The 23320-nt window shown below is 44.0% G+C and overlaps 1 protein-coding gene across 3 annotated transcripts in view; it reads right to left on the bottom strand.

Annotated features, from left to right (window-relative positions):
• Window positions 1–2777: 2777 nt before the first annotated feature.
• HNRNPR (heterogeneous nuclear ribonucleoprotein R) overlaps window positions 2778–23320 on the bottom strand; it is a 29840-nt gene continuing 9297 nt past the window's right edge. For all 3 annotated transcript variants that reach the window (XM_015418632.1, XM_015418630.1, XM_015418631.1), the window contains 9 exons: window positions 22448–22566; window positions 21901–22008; window positions 18803–18916; window positions 11258–11434; window positions 9289–9424; window positions 6548–6753; window positions 4908–5057; window positions 4170–4291; window positions 2778–3980 (listed from right to left, as the gene is read on the bottom strand). In XM_015418632.1, the coding sequence (XP_015274118.1) occupies window positions 3371–3980; window positions 4170–4291; window positions 4908–5057; window positions 6548–6753; window positions 9289–9424; window positions 11258–11434; window positions 18803–18916; window positions 21901–21981 (1596 nt within the window). In that variant the 5' untranslated portion in view covers window positions 21982–22008; window positions 22448–22566 and the 3' untranslated portion in view covers window positions 2778–3370. The remainder of the gene's footprint in view (window positions 3981–4169; window positions 4292–4907; window positions 5058–6547; window positions 6754–9288; window positions 9425–11257; window positions 11435–18802; window positions 18917–21900; window positions 22009–22447; window positions 22567–23320) is intronic.

The raw sequence follows: 23320 nt of genomic DNA, 5'->3' as shown, positions 1-23320 counted from the left end.
TTGTTGTTTTTTTAAAAAGGCCAGTATAAATACTCCATGAAATGTCTATTCACACAAAACAGTCCAATTTTTAACTTGAAGGATTATATAGGCAAGGAATGAAAAATCTGGCTCATGTGTAAGAACTGCAAAACCCCAAATCATGCTTGGCCAGGCAAAGCGTCCTAAATGAAGTTCCAAGATTTGCTTGCACAAAGACTCCAATCTGGTAGGCCCTAGGAGTTTCCTGGTACTCTTAAAGCAAAGTTATTTTCATGTATTTCCTCACTTTGCTCATAATAGCCTTACAAGCATGTTTTTCCCCAATGTTCAAAAAAGCAAATGAGTTCAAATAATGGCATACAAATGCAGACAAGGTGAAAATATAATCAGGCTTTGATAAATGAGGTAGTCATTCATAGAGCTGATTATTAAAGCTTAAGATCTTCCAGTTCTTTTCAATTTGAACAGAAATTCTGGGGATATACTTCTTTAAAACAGCTGGTCAACTGAAGATTGGAGTCTTCTACAGCTAGGAAAAAGAATCCCCAATGAAGGAACTAGGCCTAGAACAATTCCCTCTGAAGATTTAGACATTTTCCTTCATTAGTTCAAATAATTTTCAGTGACCTGATTAACTTGTTCATACTGCAATGCTAGGATATACAGGGAATAAGAATTTGCAGAAGTCTTTTGACAAAGGTTTCTGAATGAACAAAACTCTGGCATTAGTTTGCTTCAAAATCACCTTCATATCGATAAAAGACATTTAAGCAACTGCTATAAATGAGTGATCAAATATTGAATCCCATTTCATTATTCCTCCCCCATCTTGAAGAACAAATGCTTGAGAGATTCTTACAGGGGTTCTCTCCCCCCTGAAATGCTTTAATAAATAAGGGTCAAAACACAGAATGAACAAAATATATTTTAGACTGCACTCTGGCATTTAGTTATTTGTTAATGCGGTTCTAAAAAGGAGAAAAATTTTCTAAAAGCAATGATGGTCTAATTAGATTGTTCTCTGCATTTAATTGGAAACATGGAAAAAACCCAAATTTTATTCTTTTGACTCAATACACATACCATTGAAATATTTAGGACAGCACCATCATCTTTTAAAGATATAATTAAGACATGTTTGTGGACAGGTGGGTGCTCAAATTTCCATCCATACACGTATATTTTTGGTACTTGTAAGAACTTTCCAGAATTTAAATCATGTAAAAAACTTGCACTTTGAATAGACTACTGGACACAGCCACAGAATCCACTTAAGCTGTAGCACAGTTTGAGTTAAATTTCCAGTCCTTTCTGGATTCAGTAATAGATGATTTCATTTCAATGCAAAAAGCTGCACTTTACCACTTTTTGAAAGATCTTGCTTATGAGCCATAATGGGTAATATTAAGCACCGTTTCAACCCAGCTTAAGGTTAAATCAAGATTTGGCTTTGCTAATTTATATGACTGTTAGATTGTGGAGTGGACTGCTCAACAAGCAATGGACTTTTTGTTGCTGTTGCATGTCATCAGGTATTAGAAAGCCACCTGCTTTCCCCTCATATTTAGTAGCTACATAAGCTTTATGAGCAAAATCCTGAATCCTTACTCAGACAGAAGCACAGACATTTCGTACAACTAAGTACTACAGGACTTCATTTAAATATAAGGGTCGTCAATTTCTACTAGCACAAACCACAGTATTTTGTTTCAAGTCTCTCCTCACCATTTCCAAATTGTTTGACAGGATTATGAAGGGGAAACTAGTCTTTAAAAGAAGGTTTTTGTCTCAATCCAATGAATATTAATTCAGTGAAAAAACTTCAAACAAGGAGGCCCAAACAAGCAGTTTGATTTCTATGCCGGCGTCTTTTCATAATTGTACTACCTTCGAATCAAATGCAAACCCACAGTTTTTAATGGACATTCAAGTTAGCCAATCTGAGCCATGGCAATTAAACAATTGAAATTTGTTTTCTAGAATATGCATATGAACTCCACTGTAGCATAGCAAAAGTATGCAGGATGAAGTAGGTGAACCAAGAGTAAAATGCATGTTAAAATATGGTTATCAAAACGGGGTTTCTGGGAAAGGTTTTTGGTATACTGAGGACTAGCAGTGTCCCAAATCAGTGGAGTTTTGCATTTTTAAAATCACTCATTCAGCAAGGTGTAAAAATTAATGTTTAATTAAATTTAGTCAACCTGTTATCTATAGCATAAGATTTAGTTACACTTTCACTGAACTTTGTTTAAAAAATGACAACCAATTGCTTATCTTTGTTCAGAAGTGTAAAGCAATAGAAACAATTGAGGACCGTGTCCAACTTTGTATACTATCAAATCATGTTGGAGTCATTAGGTGTTATCCACATTAGTAACAAGGTTAAATTTAAGGACTTCTTTTCCTGACAATTCTCACCCCTCACTAAAAATGGTTTGTGCAAGTGATCAGATGTATCTGAAGCTGTTAAAAAAAGCAACCAATTCAAAGTTAAATGCAACTACATTAGAGCACCAATTAATGAATTTCAGTTTGATTCTATTATTAGACCTAGTTCTGAGTCACATGCCACATGTTGGAAATCACAAGAAATTTTGCATGAATTTGATCACTCACATAGGCAGTTTTTTTAAAAAAGTTTCTTGCAAGAATGACCAATAAAATGATGTTTTAGGACACAATTGAATTTGAAATAGGTAATGTTTTGAATAGATTTTTGAGTTTTATTGAAATCTTACATGAACAAGAAGAAATTGGAAATACAATCACATCAAGGAACAAATTGCCACGGATTTGACGTTTAGGCCAAACAAATTTTGTAGGGCAGATTTTCAAAAAGGTGTGAAGTTATAACAATTTAAAAACACAGTTTTTAACCTACTTCTAGGAATGCAAAACATACAGTCATGTTATTTTTTTCAATACAAGAAAACTTAATTTTGTTTTAATTTCTTAAAACTACTGAGACAAAGTACTACCTTTACTTTATGTACAGCATATGCCTATGTAGTCTATCCCAAATCCAAAAAAGAAAAAAAATGAAACTGTCCAAAAAACAGAAGGTTTGCAAAATCATGATTTAACAAGTGTTGCCCGTCCTGCTTGATAAAACTGCTAAAATGAAGCCTAAACGATAAAAAGCACTGTATCCCCAAACTGAGTTTGGGAATTCTGCGAGCTCAGTAATGTCCAAGTGCATTTATGAGAAAAGAAAAAAAATTAAAAGACTTGAGTATATACACAATAGAGTGATTCTTCAGCCCAATACAAATGGCAGCCAATCACTACTGAAGGATGAAACATTAAGCCAATTTTTTGGAAGGATGTAGAGCTATAAGCCAAATTCTATCTTGCCAACATTCCCACACGCCCACCTTATTTTGTCTCATTTCCACTGTTGCCCGTACGTATCCTGATAAAATTCCTGGTTGTCATTATTGTAACCATAGTTACCGGCATAGTCACCACCTTGCTGAAGCGGCTGCTGGGCGATAGGCTGGGAGCCCCAGTTCTGCTGGTTGTTGGTTTGGCGGCGCTTGGAATCAGGTTGGTTGTACCCGTCCGCCTTTCTCTTGCCTCCCACGTTGCCCCCACGGTTGCCCCTGGCTCCACGAGCACCACGTCCTCTTTGTTGCTGGGCGGGACCCCCTCTCCCACCCCGGGCTCCTCTTGGCGGTCCCATTGGTGCCCCCCTCTGGGAATAGCCAGCTCTACCTCTTGGTGGTGGTGCTCCCCGCCCCCTAGGTGGTGGAGGTGCGCCTCGCCCACCCCTTCCTCCTCCTCTTCCTCTTATAGCATAGCCATCATCGTAGCCGTAGTAAGGATCTTCATAGCCACCACGGTAGTCATGATAGTCATAGCCATAATAATCATCATAATAATCTTCGTAGCCATAGTAATCTGGGGGATAGCCATAGCCGCCTCTCCCACCACGACCTCGGCCCCTAATAGGTGGTGGCATACGAGGGGGAGGATAGTAATAGTAATCTTCATACCTAAGTAAGGAGGAGGAGGGGAAAAAAATCACCATCAGCCTTTTATCAGCCACATTACTGCTTTTTACTCAACTTAAAAATTCCCGTTTGTCAACTGATCAGCATGCGAAGCTTAAGGGAAATTTTATAGAGCAGCATGAGACTATCTTTGTACTACATTACAGTTAACAAAGGATTTTAAAAACTCACGCAGTACTTCTGGAAGCTTGTCTGGCGGCCTGCCTTTCTTTCCTTTTCTTATCTGGAGGCTTGGCTAACACTATTTCAATTTCTTCCCCCTCTATCTCTTTTCCATTCATTTCATTCATGGCCTGGTTAGGAATAAGGGGAAAAAAGTTTCACACAAAAAAAGAAGTATTTCTATTTAACACAACTGCCTTTTCTTTGAAAGGGGCCTGAGGCAGCTTATAACAGGAACACTTAAACGGCACCTACAAAATCACTGAAGAGGGAGGGGTGGAAACACTCCTTTGGGACTTTCCACATTTCCATACCTAAGTCTAACCCAACACTTGACTCCCTCATTAATGCAACACACGTTTGTTTTAAGGGTTCTAGGAAGAATGCCAAAATTTCTATTAATGTATTTGATGTTATCTGTGGAGCCTTCACTTAGAAGGTTTGTTAGCAAGCCTAACAGCCTTTAGCAGAGATTCCATTCTCCCTTGTAGTCTTAAATGGAGATCAACTTTTTGCACCGATTTGGAGGCTACACAACCTTCTTTCTGGGAAGACACACAGAAAGGAGACTCTGCTAGCACTGCCACATGGAGACATAGCCCGCCCCCCATCAAGAAGAACTTGGGGTAGGGAGAAGGGAGCCTTGAGCAGGTTAAAGGATGGAGAACCCCTTTCTCAAACTTATTTAGAAGGCTCTGAAAGCATTAATTACAATAAAGTAAATTAAGAAGGGTGCAAGTGGCCTACCTTGACGGCTGCCCCCCTATCCTCAAAATGGACAAAAGCGTAGTCTTTTAATTTCTTCACTCTTTCCATCTTTCCAAACTCAGAAAAGGACTTCTCCAATAACTCTTCCGTCACTGTCGTGGCCAAATTTCTCACAAACAGAACTTTGACCTGTTAAGAAAATAGAGATCAGTTGAGAAACAGAAGCACTGTTAACATGCTTATCCCCTTTGTCCTTCAAGGACCTCTGAGAGATGGACAGAGTGTTCCCTGCCATCTTTCATCTTAATCCTACGGAGCTGGTTAGGCTATGACAGGGTGGCCAAACTGTGGCTCAGGAGCCGCATGCGGCTCTTTCACACATATTGTGCGGCTCCTGGCAGGGCAGCTGGGGAAGCTAAATATCATTAGCAAACAAATTATCATTGGACAAATAAATATCATTATCAATATCTGCTTTTACCACTTTTGTTATTATTTTTGGCATTCTCATTTAATAAAAAGCAAATCAGCATATTTCCCAGTTAAAATGTGCAATATTTGTTCATGTCTTGTGGTTCTCAAACATCTGGCATTTATTCTGTCGCTCTTAGGTTAAGCAAGTTTGGCCACCCCTGGGCTATGACATTAACGACAGGCCCCAGGGCACTTAGTAACATCATGGCTGTCCAGGGATTTGAATCCAAGGTGTCAGTTAAAGTCCAGAACTTCTGCCTTCTACACCAGATGGACTCTCACTTCTTCCCTCTCTGGAGTGCCAGCTTTAACTGAATCCACCTGCATCACAGGAGGCTTTCCAGTTTGTTGCCCCTTCAAATTTTGAGGGCAAAACCGAACAAACAACACAGATTCAAGTAGACATCTCTGTGTTGGCCCTCTGCAGAGAGCACAACAGGCGAATTCTTCAGGGCTGTTTCCCTGTTTTTTATTACATATCCCCCTGAAGATATTGGCCAATCTCATCTATAACTTGGTGCACAATGATGGGAAGCATGGGGCACAGCTGGTACAGTGCCCTGCACCGATCTGTACTGAAAGGCAGATAAGCAAGAATTTGGTTACTTGGGCTACTGATTCAGCCATGTAATTCTGATAACAGTGACACATGCACATGAAGCCGTCGTGTCGAGGTAGAACACTGTTCTACCAAGATCAGATCATCTGTCTATGCTAACTGGCAGCGACTATCTGGGTCTCAGGTTGAGGTCTTTTCACATCACCTACTACTTGACCCTTTTAATTGAAGATGGCGGAGACTGAGCCTGCGACCTTCTGCACATGAAGCTCACGCTCTACCTCTGATGCCACGGCCCGTCCTCCTAAAGGGAGGATACGTTTCAATAAAGAATTTTATATAATCACAACTACTAAAACATACAGAGTAATCATCCTTGGAAATGGCAAAGGAATATCTTCTCACAATTTTCACAAACCCAAGACAGACAAATATGTTTCGCTCAGGTATGATAGTTCACTAATAGTTTAAGAATGCTATATACAGCATTGTGGTATTTCTTCATTTTCTGTGATTCTTGTGAGTAAATCAGAGCATTAAAAAGAGTGAAGGGACCTCTGAGGATGGGGGAACCAAGCCTCACGTAATTAAAAAAACCCAAACTTTTACTACAGGCTTATTTCCATAGTGGCTTCAGCTTTCTTACCTTTGCCATGACTTCTGGATCGGGTTCCTCTACTGGATCAGCCCATTCCACTGTTACAATATTTCCCCAGACTTTTACTTTCCCACTCATCAGCCGACGCCGAGCTTGAGCTGCTGATTTGTGATCCTCGTATTCCAGGAAGCAGAATCCACGATTCTTCTTTTTATCATCAGGTTGATGATACAAGATTACATCCACCAAGCCCTCTGCAAACACAAGACACCTGGATGTAATTGTGGTGGGAAAAAACCCTCTAAAATATGGGTCCCCAACGTGGCTGCCACAGGAGGTGGAGCCAAATACAAAATGGCTGCAGCAGGAGGTGAAGCCATACACAGGGAAAGCCCAAGTGCAGGGGAGGAGAGCTAATTTTTTAAAAAAGGGGAGTGGGACAAAACAATCTCCTCCCATCCCAGCTGTCCTAAGCTAACAGCCCAGAAGAAAGTGTGAGAATGCACATGCTATGCCTAGTAGGTCTTTCAAAGGGGTAAGAAGTAGAACTAGTTTTGGGGGTAAAGACTGAAAGAGACTGGCCTACAACACTCTCAAAGAGCTTCATTTTCATTAGGTACACAACTCTACATCTAGAAAATGCTAGATCTGTGGTACTCACTCTGTGGCTCTTGGGAGAGCCACACTCACAGTCCCCATCAACTGAATAAGCTACTTGACTAGTGTATGCCCGGGCACCACCCCAAACTCACACACACTAACAATATATAATATAACTCTTTTAACTGGAAGAGTGCTTCTGAGCAGCTAAAGTTATCTTTGTTTTAACAGTCAGCATTCAAGACTGGTATGCTGCATTCTACCACATTATTTAGCTGCCTATGTTGAGCCAGCCTCAAACACAGAACCCCTACATCTATACAACCTTGATACAATCGCCATGGGTAAGTTGTGTTGCATTTTAAAAATGAAATTCTTTCAATGCTGGTAAGTTTCAGAAGAGAAAGGGTGTGCGTGATTCGACTTGAGATCAGGGCCTTGCGGAACCTATTACAGTTCTGCAGGGCCTGTAAAACAGAGCTGTTCTGCCAGGCTTTTGGTTGAGGCGGTGGACACTCAATTAGTTGGCCTCCCCGCATAGAAGCTGTCCAGACCATTTGCCCTGAACATCTGCCCTATGCGGAGTCTTGGTTCTATGAGCTTGGTGTGACTCCAACTACCATCAATCTGGCTTATAGGTGGGGGTTGAACTACTATGTGTATTTTGCCATCTTTTGATTGCTTAATGGTTTTAATTGTTTTTAGAATTACCTATTTTATATACCCTGAAGTTACCCACCCAGAGCTAGCTTTGGGAAAGGCAGGATATAAATTTAGCTAACAAACAAAGAGGAGGATGAGTGAGTGAGGTAATTGGTTGTTGACTGCAAATGAATGCATGGAGCTAAGAAAAGTAGCGAGGCAGGGAGGGAGCACAAGCAGCTGTTCAGTCAACAGAAGTCAGCAATTAATGGTCAACAGAAAAAGTTCAGTCTTCTGAATCCAGCAAGTGCTATGAAAGGCATTAAGAGAAGAAAGTAGTAACATGGAGGACATATTAGTGACTAGAGAGAGTCAAATCCTAATATTGTCAAAGTAAAATGTGAAAGAGGACAGAAACCTGAGTTTAAAAAAAGGGAAAGATTTAACTGAGCGATATATATTAAAACTTGGACAAAGTACATTCTGAGGAGAAAGGATTGGATAAAGAGGAGTGATTGTGAAGTGAAAGAGTGTGACAACTTAGTCAGAGGTTATTGACACCCAGTTTTATTTACAGAAGAAACAAGTTGCTAAACATCCTCAAATCAATATGCTTCTTGCACAAATAAAGCTTTATTTTGCTTTATGAAAACCTGGAGTCATATGTTAGTAAAATATAAGAGTCTCATCCTCAGGACCACATAGTCTAATGAAGGGCCCTAGAGCCTGGGCACAATACTGTGGGAAAGGTTAATTAATATGATTAGAATTAAATTCTTGGTGGCAGAGTTACATACCCAGAGAGAGAGAAATAACAAGAAAGTTAAAGACACACCATATCCAACTACAACTAAATGAGAGTAGTCGTGACAAGCTGTATCTTGGGTCCAATGTTCCCTCTAAGCTGTGGAATCTTGTGAGCAAGAATTCTCCTTTGTGAGCTACTGGCATTAAAGTTGTGAGCGAGCAATTTGACTACTGCATCAATTAGTCTGCTCTGGAGCCATCCTGCCTGAGCTAGGACAAAAATGTGTGAGCCGGAGGCTAAAAAACTGTGAGCTAGCTCACACTAACTCAGCTTAGAGGGAACACCGCTTGGGTCTGCAGAAATGGTTAAATCATTCCAATTTCTGAAGAAACTGTCCACTTTCCTGGATCATGGAACAGGTGCCATTGGGAACTGGACTCAGAAGAGCCACAGCTGGCATAGACAGCCTAAGACAGAACGGGTATCACCAGTTCTTTGCAACTCAATTTCTTGTAGCCGCTCTGGCAGAGATTTCCACACAGATGAACACTGCTTATAAAATCAATTCAGCATTATAACTGGCAGAATTAATTAACAACCACCAGCTTGCTATAATATAGTCTTGACAACAGCAAAACCTGATGCCTTCCTAAAGTCTAGGCTTTCTCCAGCTTAACTGCCATTTCTGCCACAGGACACGCCACTGAAGTTGGAAGAAGGCTCCTTTGGCTAGAGGAAGCCTTTTGAAGAATGAAGTGGGCCACACAGAGGCTGACACATGCCATCACATTTTCTTTACCTGTAACTTTACTGAACTCTTCTAGGATGTTTTCTTTTGTTTTGTTTTTTGGAATCGAGCCAACAAACAGCCTATTGTTTGCCACGGAGATGCACACACCAAGGTGTTTGCCAGGACGGATTTCGTAGTTGTCACACTGAAAAGGCAAAGCAGTTAACTTAACACTCAGCTTAAAGGCTTTATTTAATAGAACATGTGACAGCAGAAATTGCCTTCTTTGGTAACATTTGGTAAGACAGTATCATCTACTTAAATAAATAAATACATGCACATCCAGAAGAGTGCAGAAATTGTGCTAACGGCAAACCTTAAGTTTCCAAAAAAGCAACTTTCCAAAAGTATCTGTGAAATTTCTGGTCACTCATGCTGGCTTACCCCTAACCTACGTGCTTATTGACAACCTCAAAGTATTCAAAAAGGTTAGTTGAGAATAACTTCTTCCTCTGCAGAAGTCTAGCTGGTCTTTCCAGTCTTAAGTAAATGTACATGAGCCAAACAGTAGGCTGATAATAAGGCTATCTAGAAGGCCACATTTAGGGGTGTGCAAAAAAAAAAAATTCAGCTGGATTCGGAGGGCTGGAGGGGAGGGGGTTTGAGGGAGAGGCTCCAAACTTGCAGGGTAGCTGCTGGAGCCTCTCCCCAAGATACCAGCCAAGTTTCAAGAGCATTGGACCAGGGGGTCCAATTCTACGGGCCCCCAAACAGGTTGCCCCTATCCCCTCCATTGTTATTCTGCATTGTTAATGTCTTAAAGACATAAACATTGCAGTAGCGGCACTGGGAGTAAATTTTATCACTGTGGCTTTAACAGATCATTCCTGACAGGTAGAGATGGCAGAAAGAGGCACAAAGACACGTGCTGGTGGGATTAGGAAGACACTGAGTGTCCAAGTTTACTAGCAGCACATCAAAAGGTCATAGATGGATAATCTGCAGCAGGAAGGGTCTGCAGGAAACAACACGTCACACTTGTAGGTGGACATCGGGACCAAGGGAGAGCAAATTCCTAGCAACTGTTCAGAAAATCCTGTGTCCCGCTTAAGACTACTTTGGTGTCCCACGTATCACTATTCTAGAACAGTGTGGGTCAGCACCCCAAAAGTGGGTTGTGAAGCCTCTGGAAGTGGGTCACAGGCCATTTTGCACTCTTCTCTTTCTTTCCTCCTCACCGGCTTCTCACATCCTCATCTTCCCCTCCCTCTCCATGATAATAATGAGAGGGGAAAAGCCATCTGGCAACTGGTAACTTCATGGTAGTAACTGAAAGAAGGGGGGAGGGATGGAGTAGATGGGGAGCTGTTCTGAATGCCATGGAAAAACCAGAGAAGAAGCGAAAGAGGGGTGGGCATGCATAGGCTCTGTCTCAGTGCTGCTCCTTCAGCAGCCTAACCTCATGCCCAGCCCCCCCCCCCCCAGCAGTGCCTCACTGCTCTTTACTTGCTGTGGTAAATGTACTGAACCAAGTCCCTTGCCACTAACGTCTTCACAGTCATCTGCAATCTTCGTGTACTTCCTCAACCCAGCATCCCCCAAGCACACCTACTCCAACTCTAGCTCTGGCCCAGCTGGCAGAGGAGCAGGAAGTGAACTCCCACTTGCTGGGGTTCAGAGTGGTGGCAGCTGCACCCCTTGTACAGTGTTTGTTGGTTTCTCAAAAACATCTGGTTGGGCATTAATAGAAAATGGAATGCTGGAATAGATGGAATAAAAAAACCTTGGGCCAGCTCTCAATGGGTCACCATATGATTTGGACTCATGGGTCACCATCCCCCAAAATTGGGAATCACTGCTCTAGAAGACTGTCAAGGCTCATCTACAAAGAAATATACAGATACTCAACAGCCTTGACCTTAACAAGACAAAAGACAGTTTGGTGGAGTACATGAATCTAACCATGTGCTCAAAGCTATAAGTTTTCTTCACATCTGAGTAACAACCACCGTATCTGGCACCATCACATAGTACTTACCAACTTGACAGCTTCTTGTGCTGCATCTTTACTACAGAAAGTAATGAAAGCGTAGCCTCTGTTCTGACCAGAAAGGGGATCCATCATGAGCCGTAAGTCCCAAATTGGGCCTGCTTTCTCAAACAGAGGCACCAATTCGTCCTCGTACAAGTCCCTAGGGATTTTGCCAACAAAAACCTGAAGAACAATTAAATTTATTAACAGATGTTCAAACTTTAAAAAACAACATGCAAGTGATTTATAAATGACTGCAACATCAATTTCTCTTTTAATTTAATGGGTGTGATAAGGTAATAGGATTCAGAATAGGAAGTAACTCTTGGTTAGAAATCAGGGATAATAAAAGTTCCTGGATTAGTTTGAGGGCACTTTCTATTATTAAGAATTTTGGGGGTGAATAATATAATAGATTGATGGAAAATAAGGCCAATAACCTGTATTACTGTTCACTAGAGAAATTAATAAATTGTGAATTAATTTTTTTTCTCTTTTCAAATCTTTTTAATGCTGGAGTCTATCAATCCCACTCTAAACACACCAGTCATAACTCAGGGCAAACTTAACAAGATTTGGCCTCCTATATTCTTAAGTCATCACTTCTGTTCTTGAATATCACAAATACTGCTTTTGAGACTCTTTGAGTTAAGGCTTTGCTGGATACAGAGTTCTTGGCTCTTCCCCATAGTAATACTGCGGGGATACGAGGAATACCCAGACAGGAGGGGGGAACCAAAAAAACAAAGTGGATTGATCATGCTAACATTCTGGCATACATAGGCCTTTCCCCCCGAAGGTACTGTAAACACTTCTTCTTTGGTAACTTTACTTCATGAAGGACAGGTCTTTTGGAAAAACATGGTAGATAAATGGAATGTTTGCATTTAGTTGCACAGTACCCCCAAAGACGACAGAAGACAACTTATCTCTCTATGCATGATTTGCAGGTTTCTCATGAAGATATGGTTAGTTGTCACTGGAAGTACAGGACCAGATAGACTGCCAGCCATTTCACCCTTCTTGGGAAATCCCCTACTTTCTCCTGGCTGCAGCTTGCCACAGTCAGGAGAAAGGGGGATCCAAACTGGCCAGTTCAGGCATTTTGGGCTCGGTTTGGGGTTCAATTTTCACGGACTGCTCCGAACCAGGATTTTTGGGTTCGTGCCCATTCCTATTACGGACTCATTAAATACACCCATTCTATATTTTTATACAGTCATAGTTTATTAGCTTCATATGTTATGAGATGCCCAAAGCAAAGGGTCATTGACTACAGTGTCTGCCGGTGAAGAACTCACCGCTTAAACATAACCTGCATTCAACATCAACAAGCCAAGTGACAGCTTTTCGAGACCCCCTTCTGAAAAATGAAGCCTCCTCTACCAAGAAGGGGGAGGGGGGGAATCACTTCCAGAAATATGAACAGTGCTGCATCTCTACAACACCTGCCATAACTGATTACTGTGACACTATTCAATGGGAGGCCTTGACAGTGAAGTAACCTACCTTTACAGTTTCCTTTAGGAAACCCTATTTTGCCTTTGGGGACAGAACCTTGATTACAAAAAAAACCCCAGGTTGCTTACCTGTAACTGGTGATCTTCGAGTGGTCATCTGTGCATTCACACCCATGGGATCGAGTGGTCATCTGTGCATTCACACCCATGGATCGATCGGTGCTGTAGCAAGCTCTTTTAACTGATTTTCGCGCCCAGTCCCTTGGGCATGTGCAGGAACCCCACCGCGCATGCCCAGAGGGGTGGGCGTGGACATCCCATCAGTTCCTTCAAACCGCCGCAAATCAACCCCTATTGAAAATGTAGAAGCTGACAGCAGCGGGGAAGGCGGGCTGGTGGTGTGAATGCACAGATGACCACTCGAAGATCACCAGTTACAGGTAAGCAACCTGTTTATCTTCGACGTGGTCTCTGTGCTTCACACCCATGGGAGATTAGCGAGCAGTGGCCTACCTGGAGGAGGGTGCTGGCAGGTCCTTTACTGCACAGCCGAAGATAGAATGTGACGTCCCATGCTGGTATTGGTGTTCGTACGGACGTCTAGGGCGTAGTGCCTGATGAAGGTGTTAGGCGTGGGCCACGTAACGGCTTTGCAAATGTCCGTCAGTGGCATTCCCTGGAGGAAGGCAGTGGAAGTCGCGACAGCCCTGGTAGAATGAGCCCTGATAGGGCCAGGCAATGGCTGTTTGGCGAGTAGGTAACATAGACGGATGAGACCCACAATCCATTTTGACAGGCGCTGAGCCGTGATGCGAGTGCCCAGCCGCACTGACGCGTAAGAGACAAACAGTTGCGAGTCTCATCTCGTTTGGCGTGTTCTATTGAGGTAGGAGAGCCCGCTTCACATCTAAAGTATGTACAGAACACATCTGTTCTTCCGGTGATGTTGGATTTGGGAAAAAATCAGGGAGGAAGACCTCCGCCTGCAGGTGGAACTCTGACACCACCTTCGCAGGAAGGAGATGTCCGGGATGAGGTGGACTCCGTCCGCCAGAAAGGACAGGTAAGGTGCCGGAAAGCCAATATTTCTCCCACTCCTCTAGACGATGTGACAGCAATTAAAAAGGCCGTTTTCCATGCTAGAACTTTGAGGTCGCATGTTGCAAGCGGCTCAAGGGACTTCCTCGTGAGCTGGCGGAGAACTAGAGGAAGGTCCCAGGGAGCGACTGGAGTTTTGACAGGAGGGTAGAGATGCAATAAACCTTTTTAAAAATGTTTTGAAATCGGATGGGAAAACAAAGTGCATCCGTCAACTGGAACATGGTAGGCCGAAAGAGTGGCCAAATGAACTCTCAACGATGAATGGGAAAGTCCCGAGTCAGCTAGGGAGAGGAGGAATTGGAAAACTCTTTCGAGACCCAATGAGGTGGCTCGAGGGGCTTCATCACCTAGGGAAGAACAGAACCTTCGCCATTTATAATTGTAGGACCTCTGTGAAGTAAGTTTCCTGGAATTCAAGAGAACGTTCGCTACACAGGTGGAGAAGTCGGTGACGTTATTCTTCATGCCATCAGTTTCAATTGGTGTATGTCGCGATGTAGGAGGGGGGAGTCGGAGAGGAGGAGGAGGTCCTGAGCTGGAGGGAATTGATGGTATATCCCTTCTGAAAACTCGAGGACTGTTGAAAACCGAAGTTGTCTCAGCCACCATGGGGTTATTAAGATGCAGTCCGCTGCGTCTCTGATTATTTTGCGGACCACTCTCAGAAGTAGAGGTAAGGGACGGAACAGGTAAAGAAGTCCCGTGGACCAAGGGTAAAGGAGACCGTCTCCCAGAGATTGTGGGTCCCTGCCTCCTCGACTGCAGAACAGAGGACACTTTTTGTAGTTTCTGGTGGCAAAGACATCGACTTGGGGAGCTCCCCACTTGTGGAAGAGTGGGAGGAGGTATGTTGGGTTCATCCCCCCCTCGTGAAGGCTGAGTCCTGCGCGACTTAGATGGTCCACCTGCACGTTCATGTGTCCGGGAATGTGAGTGGCTACGAGGAAAATGTTGTTGGCGATGCAAAGCTCCCACAACCGGATGGCAAGTTTGCAGAGACGTAGGGAAACAGTGCCTCCCTGTCTGTTGACATAAGAAAGCGCGTGGTGTTGTCCGTGAGGACCGTGCCACATTTTCCCTTGATTAAAGGTAGGAAGCTGGTGACACCATGTTGTATCGCCAGCAATTCTAGGAAGTTTATGTGTCGCTTCCTGTTCTGCGCATTCCATTTGTCCCCCACGGAAAGGCCCATGGAATGCACACCCCATCCCATCAGGGAAGCATCCGTCGTTATGGTGACTTCAGGTGACGGAGGGTGGAAGGGTGCTCCCTGGAAGATATTCGAAGGGACAGTCCACCAAAGTAATGAGTCCCGTATGTTGGGAAGAGGGGATAGGAGGATGGTGTGTGCGTTTTTCAACAGGTCGTAGTTGCAGATAAACCAGAGCTGTAAAGGATGCATTTTGAGAACCGATGTAGTTGCAGCCAACAGGCCAAGCAGCCTCTGAATTTGGAAGGCAGTGACGGAGGGTTGGGTACGGACGACGGTGGCTAAGGAAATGATATCTGCCGCTCTGTCGTGTGGCAGGTAAGCCATGCATGTCTTGGAATCCAGTATAGCGCCGGTGTACTGTATTCTCTGGACTGGGCACAATTGAGACTAGGGCGTTCTTGGAAAGCGCTACCAGAAGCCAATCGTCGATATATGGGTAGATGGAGACACCCTGGAGATGGAGGAAAGCTGCAACCACAATCATAGTCTTTGTGAAGACTCTTGGGGCGCTGGACAGACCGAATGGCAGGGTCATATACTGTTAATGCTGTTGACCAATCGCAAAGCGTAGGTATTGGCGGTGGGAGCGGTAGTTGGTAAGGTGGAAGTACGCGTCTTGGAGGTCAAGGGTGGCCATCCAGACGTGTCTCCGAAGCAATGGCATGATCTGTTGTAGGGACATCATGCGGAAGCAGTGGTAGGTCACAAAACGGTTCAGTTCCCTTAGATCTAATATGGGTCGAACGCCTCCATCTCACTTCGGGACTGTGAAGTATCAGGAATAAAACCCCATCTCGTGGAGGTATGGTGGTACACGTTCGATGGCTCCCTTCTGCAGAAGGATGGACACCCAGGAGAGGTGGGGAAGGGGGCGTGGAGACGACGACAGGAGTATTGGGGTTCTGGTGGAACTGGATTTGGTAGCCTCGGGTCAAGATGGACAGCACCCACTCGTCCGAGGTGATGTGATGCCAAGTTTGAAGAAAAGGTGACAGACGGGTTTGAGCTGACTCGGTGACTGGGAAGTCAAAAACCCTGCTTGGAGGGTTTGGTCTGTTTGGTGTGGGAAAATTGTTGCCCGGAACCAAATCTTGGTTTCTGGAAGGCGGATTTTTGGCCTCCCGAAGATGTTTGCGGTCTCCATTGTGTGTCCGGAGACTGACGACTTGGGGTACGCCTCTGCCAGGATCTCGACCAGGTGCGGGGACGGTATTGTTGCCTCACAGAGGATGAGCTCTGAAGCTTTTATGCTTTTATCTAATTCCTGTAAAGTAGAATCAGTAGTGGCACTGAAAAGTCCCAGGCCATCAAATGGAAGGTCTTCCACATAAGATCTAGTATCCATGGGCAGATTAGTATTGCGGAGCCAGAAATGTCTCCTGAGAGCTATTGCAGAGGCCATCGTTCTGGAGGATGCCTCGAGGACATGCTTAGTAGTGTTGAGCTGTTGTTTTGCCAACACCATGCCTTCCTTTTGGATGACTCTGGCTGCCTGGAGTTTGTCTTCTGGGAGGTGGGTCAGAAGTTCAGAGAACCGTTCCCAGAGAGTATATTCATGCAGGCCAGGTAGTTAGTGGCCTTGACTCCCAATGCTCCGGTGGAGTAGAAGCGTCCGCCAAAGGCATCCAATTTCTTACCTTCCTTGTCAGAAGGTGCGGAGTGTGTCCTCTTGAATTTAGAGGAAGAAGTTATCACCATCGAGTTTGGCTGAGGGTGTGAGAATAGGAATTCGGCATCTGCCTCTTGGACCCTATACATGTGGTCCAGTCGTCTCATGGACACTGGGGCTGACAAGGGTTTTAGCCATGGAGCCTTTGCTGCTTGCAAAAGGACTGAAGACATAGGCGGTGGATGTATCCAGCTGGACTATATCAAAAACAGCATCTGTTGCCTGCGGATGTTGCTGGACGACAGAGAGGCCTAAAGAGTGGGCCATTCTTTTGACTAAATCTGTATATGACGTAACGTTGTCAGATGGGGATATGGGTAGGTCTTCAGCGACATCCAGGTTGGGAGAGTTATGAGCCTCAGATGCTTCCATATCCGAGTCTTCTTCCATGGAGTCAGAGGAGTCTTGGTGTGGTATTTGGACCGAAGTGTCCTCTTGACAAGCTATAGGTTTTGGTGGAACGACAGGGTTTGGAGTGACCTGAGGGTTGGGAGGTCGACTTGGTTCCAGACTATGGTGGGAAGGATCGTCTGCAGGAGGACGAGACAGAGATGCCGAAGGGCTCGACTTGTGGGGCGACCTCGATCTATGAACAGAGTGAGACGAATAGCGATCCTAATCAGAATAGCCCGCCAGAGTCAACCACGGCATGGATGGTGGATAAGCCCCGTACAGGTACCTCAACTGTCGTTGATCCCAAGATATCAGTGGTGGAGGGGGCAGGAAGACTCGGGGGAATCGACTTCTGGACCGTGGACGTCTGGGAGACAAAGCAATAGTCTGTCTGTGAGAACCGTCCTTGTAGTCTCGGTCGTCGATATCGACAAATTGGACATGGAGACGCAGAGGATGACATTGCGTACTACAAGAAGCGTGTCGGTACCGACGTGTTTCGACATCGGGAGCCTCCGATATCATCGATGCCAACGAAGTAGAAGGAGAGGGAGAAGGCTCAGCACCCATCTGGTGACTTAGGAGCTCTACCGTCTCGTTGTCGGAGTACGAACGCTCCACTTGTTGGATGGGGGAATCCAATAGTTGGATGGTCGGTATCAGTGGAGGGACTTGGGCCTCCGATATCAATACTGCCGAAGGAGCGGGAGGCACTATAGGTGCAGGCACCGCTTCCTTCCCCTTCTTTGCCGCCTTAAGGGACTTAAGAGGTGCCCTTCTTCGCGGACTTGTGATCCTTACTTGCCTTGGGCCTTCTTTTTGATTGGTGTGGAAGCGGAAGATTGCGCTGTTGATGCCGGGAGCTTCGGTGTCGGGCGGTCGGCATCGGAGGCAGGTCTCTATGCCGGAGCTGTCAATGTTGATGGTCTCTCCTCCATCGCTGAGGTAGGAGTAAGGGCCGATTCAAGCAGCGCTACTTTAAGACGCGCAGCTCGGTTTTTCCGCGTTTGATTAGAAAAACGAGCACAGTGACAACAGGACTCTGGCCGGTGAGACTCTCCGAGACAAAAAATGCACAGGGTATGACGGTCGGGAGGAGCAAGTTTGCTGCCGCAAGCCTTGCATCTATTGAAAAAGCCCCACTTCTTCTCCATAAAAGAAAGCGAAGAAGAGGGGACGTTTGAGAGGGGGGATAGCCCAAAGGCCTGAGGTAATCGTAGACTCCCCCTCAGCAGAAAATAAATGTTTAGGGTATTTTTTGTTTTTTTGAAGAACAAATAAAAAGAGAAAAGAGAAGAAAATTAAATTAAGGAAATAATTCCTAAGAGCTATGAGGCGAAAGCCAAAAGCGAACCGATCTAACCAACTAAAAATAGGTCTACTCAACGCAGCGGTAAGAAAGGAACTGGCGGGATGTCCGTGCCCACCCCTCTGGGCATGCACGGTAGGGTTCCTGTGCATGCCCGAGGGACTGGGCGCGAAAATCTGTTAAAAGAGCTTGCTACAGCACCGATCGATCCAGCGCGTGCGCACTAGATCCCATGGGTGTGAAGCACAGAGACCACGTCGAAGATACTATGTTAAACAATCGCTTTTGTTATGGCCAGATCGAGGTAATGGATACAGGCAGCCATAACTGTAGGTTTATTTAGCACAGTAATGGCTAGTGCCATTTTAAACAACAGTACTTTTATATATAAGCTGCACATACAAACCTCTGTGCCGATGCCAGGCTGGATACCAGAGTAAACAGTATCTGGAGGAGGGCCGCCATATTTCCTTTGGCCTGTGGTCACGTCCAAAGTATAACCCGTTCTCTCTAACAAAGCCTGAAGTTTTTTGGGGGGGAAGGAATCATAGTAGAGAAACAAGAACAACAATTAACACCATGTTCTTTAATATGCCTGCAAGATAAAGCAGAAGCGATCCTATCCATAAAACCTCTCTTATATCAGGATTAGACCACCATTTCACATTCTGAAGCCGGTGACCCATTAAGCCATCTGACAGGATGCAATACATAGCTTTCAGGCTGCGCACAGTGCGGTAGACCTCAAGTTGTGCAGACACATTCTAGAAAGAGACACGCAACCCATATGTACTCAATCAACCACCTTTGAAAGAGGGAAGAGGCTGCTCATAACGAATAATGGAAGCCCTTGATGGGCTCGAATAAGCTCTTTCCGAGAGCTAATCTTGTGCTTAAGGACAGACCACCTGCAGAAAATGTGCACCTGTGGTTCCTACCTCATTACTACAAGCAGTTGTTACCCCATTGCTACTGCAACCACATCTAATGACCGTGTGAAAGGGGGGGGTAGTTGAAACAGGCTTGGGCTCTTGCTGTCCACAGATACCTGCACCAAGCGTAAAACCACCCCTTTTGAGTTAATCTCCTACCACTGTGTTACATGAACATCTGTGTGCCCATGTAGGGCTCATTGTGTACAACAGGGTATTGCTGTACCAACTGTCCTCGGCAAGTGGCAGTATGATTGTGCCTTGCCATGCCCCTCAGAGAGCCAGTTTGGTGTAGTGGTTAAGTGTGTGGACTCTAATCTGGGAGAACCGGGTTTGATTCCCCGCTCCTCCACTTGCACCTGCTGATGTGACCTTGGGTCAGTCACAAGCTCTGGCACAGCTGTTCCCGAAAGAGCAGTTTGTGTCAGAGTTCTCTCAGCCCCACCCACCTCACAGGGTGTCTGTTGTGGGGAGGGGAAGGGAAAGGAGTTTGTCAGCCGCTCTGAGACTCCAAGTGAAGGGCAGGGTATAAATCCAATCTCTCCTCTCTTCTTCTTCTCATCGCTGGTTCAGCAAGCCTTTGCCCCACCCTCATGTTGTTGCTCCTCCTTTGAGGAAAGAACGTCTGGGAATGGCCAGTGCATGCCCTCATTGGCAGTCATGCTCAGAATTTGTTTCTGTTGCTGAACCTGCTGTGGAAAGTGTGTGTAATGTGTCTGGGGTGTGTGTGTGCTTTAGGGGTCAGACCAATCAAGGCTTTAAAGCACAGAGAACAATACACAAAAACATACACATAGCGAATACATGGAGAATGTTACTACTACACTCACTCTTGTCAGACAGGTGGCAATACTCTGAACAGGCTTAAGTTTCGAGTCTCAAAAATCAGTCCTAGCCTTGGGGGGGGGGGAGTGTTCTGTCCCTTTAACAGAGGCTTAATGGAAGGGCTGTGGTTCAGTCGTATATCATCTGCTTGGCATGCAAAAGGTCCCAGGTTCAATCCCTGGCTTCTCCAGTTAAAAGGATCAAGTATAAGGTGATGTGAAAGACCTCAGCCTGAGACCCTGGAGAACTGCTGCCAGTATGAGTAGACAATATTGACTGTGATGGACCGAAGGTCTGATTCAGTATAAGGCAGTGTCATATGTTCATATGATGCTAGTAACCAGGTGATATTATTGAAGCTTTTGATGGCATGGAGGTCACCTGCCCATTTCCACACAATAAGCCTTGATTAAAGGGACAGAACAATTTTTCACGAGGCTATTGACAACCACAGTCTAACCTGGAAGTCCTCCAGGCAAAGATGAAAGTGCCACTATTCCCCAATTCTCTGGCAGTCTCCCATCTAGAACTAGACTTGCGTGGCTTCAGAAAATACCATGGACTCAAACCTGGCTCTTAACTATGATCATGCACTGATTTTAGCTCCTCACCCCTACTCTCGCTTCCCGAGTCAGTTGCACGTCTCTCACTTCCACTTTTGCCAAGACTTTCTAGATCTGCCATGATTCAGGACACTATAATGATGCAGATGAGAAATATGCTGCAGTGGAGTGATTCTTGGCTTTTAGGTACAGGGATACGCTAGATCAGGCAAATATTCTGACTATAACCAATGTACTTGTATTAGTCAGTGTAGCAGTAGTTATAGAGTCAGGTAGTTAATAAAATACACACGGCAGCTTTTACACCTAATGGAAGGCACAGTGGTGATTTTAGCCCTTAAACACTGTGCATTGTTAGGTTCTTTGGCTCTATTCCCAACTCTAATACTTCAGCTTCCTACAAGTTTACAGTAATGCACTGAATGTAGGGATGTGTGCTTGGATATAACCAAGCCAAATTGGGTATATTAGAGTCTCCCAAATATATCTGGGATACCAAAAAATGTGTCCTAAAAATCCAGGAAATATTCGGGACCAACTAGGAATACCTGGAGACAGGACTGGCACCCCTCTCTCAATGTTTTGTACCTCCTGGGGCTTGGTATCAGCTTGCCAGTCTGTTTTAGGTAACATTCTGTCAGTTCCAAAGGTGTATTTTTTGAAGTCTGTTCTTTGCTGGAGTTTGTTTCTGTGGGGTTCCCTTTTTCTGGATTCTCATAGTTTACATTCATTTTACATAGGTTGAGATTCTCAAGTTTTACATTGCTTGTACTTAGCAATAGACATCCTATGGGGAGATTCTCAGGTTTTACATTTTTCACAGGTTATTTTTCACTCTATAGAAAACAATGAGGACGACTGGGGGCATCTAGTTCAAGGGCCCACAGAACTGGACCACTTGGTCCAAATGACTTGAAATTTGGGGGTTATATAAAGGACAGGCACCAGCAGCTCCCCTACAATTTTGGTACAATATACCAGGATCTGAAAAATACCATTTTTTTCTGCGGCAAACCCCAATCTGAACGTGATATTTTACTCCTGTGCAAGTTCTAAGGAGTGACATCATAACAATAGAATGCACCTTGTGAACACAGACACGCCTGTGTAGAAGTTCATTAGCATATTCACCTGTCACCCTCTTGCAAATAAAGCATTTGTAACTGAGAATATGAAGGTATTACCTTAATCTTTGCTTCATCTGGCCCCTTTGTTGACTCTTGTACTTTGCTTCCTTGTTTCTCTCTCTGTCTGTAGGTCTTCATAACTCCACATAAAAATGCACTTTTGTTCTGCAGGCACAATTGGTGAAAATAACTCAACCGGAAGCTATAAAAAGCAACCTGAAACCACTGAACCTTGAACAACATTCAGCTATAACCCATTTGTCAAAACTAACCTAAACACCAGTCAGTGTCCTTAAGAACATACGTAATCTAATGTTTTTACAAGGCACTGCTCCATTAAAAACACCCCCACACATATACAATCATCAGGTCAAACTGAGACACTAGTAAATAAGTCTTGCTATAAGCATGCAATTCTAAACTTAATTTAGCATATGAGTGGCAAAGTCTTAACAGTTAACAAAAGACACATGGCAAAAAATAAATTGAGCTCTAAAAGGCATTTTAATCTTAGCAAATTTGCTAGTGTTTGCTATATTCAAGACAAAAGCAATACTAAATTTGTGATCCGATATGGTCACAACACAAGGAGCTCTCACCTTACCTGTACATGCGACAGGTCACTTTCCTTAAACTGTTGTAATACAGAGAGGGCTCCTTCTTCGTTAAATTCTCTGAGAGCATCTATTGCTCTCTCATCAAGATCAACATAAGCTACCAATCCTAAAAAATTAAAAAAAGAAAAAGTTACAGATTCCCATTTATTAACTGGACAAGACAGTTAAATTAGTCACTATTTTAACTTTACTAGAACTGAAATAATTTGAGCTGTTGCATAAATTATTTGAGCTGTCATGTACTTATTTAAATGTTGTATTAAGAAACACAATAGCTCCAGAAACTTTTGGGAACCAAAGTTTGTTGCACAAAGCAACACAACATATCAGGGTTGGAAATAATGAACTCTGGCTCACATTCTCAAAGGACTGCTTTAACACTTCTTTTAAATAGAGCCATAACAAACTGTGTACATGGAGTTCCACATCATCTGACCACCATCTGCTACAACAGTGACTGGAACCACTTATGAAGCCAGCCCCCTTCCCTCCCTCAAATTTTTCAAAGAGCAAAACTCTCCCAAAGTCTCTAAAAAGGTGACTTTACAGTGGAAATTTCGCTTATAGTTACATACTATTTTGCCACACACTTTCCAGCCAGTGATATTATTTCAAGCCCTGTTATGTACCTCAAAGTACACTAATATTAAGGCTTACACAGTAGGACCAATTCTGAAAGGCATGTTTTGAAAGATTTGCATGTATTTCCTTTTAAGAAATCTAAAGTTAGCAGCAGATTTACAAGAACTGTAGAGCACTGCTCATTCCATCTGTATTAAGGAGTAAGATGATGATATTCTGTACTGATTTGGACTTTTTCCCAGGATTTTAAAAGAACAACACTGAAAAGTCCTTAAACA

Source organism: Gekko japonicus, unplaced genomic scaffold (genome assembly GCF_001447785.1).
Source record: "Gekko japonicus isolate JY-2015 unplaced genomic scaffold, Gekko_japonicus_V1.1 scaffold524, whole genome shotgun sequence".
In the NCBI taxonomy this organism is placed as follows: Eukaryota; Metazoa; Chordata; class Lepidosauria; order Squamata; family Gekkonidae; genus Gekko; species Gekko japonicus.
Note: the sequence above shows the minus strand (reverse complement) of the source record. Positions and strands in the feature narration are given on the sequence as shown.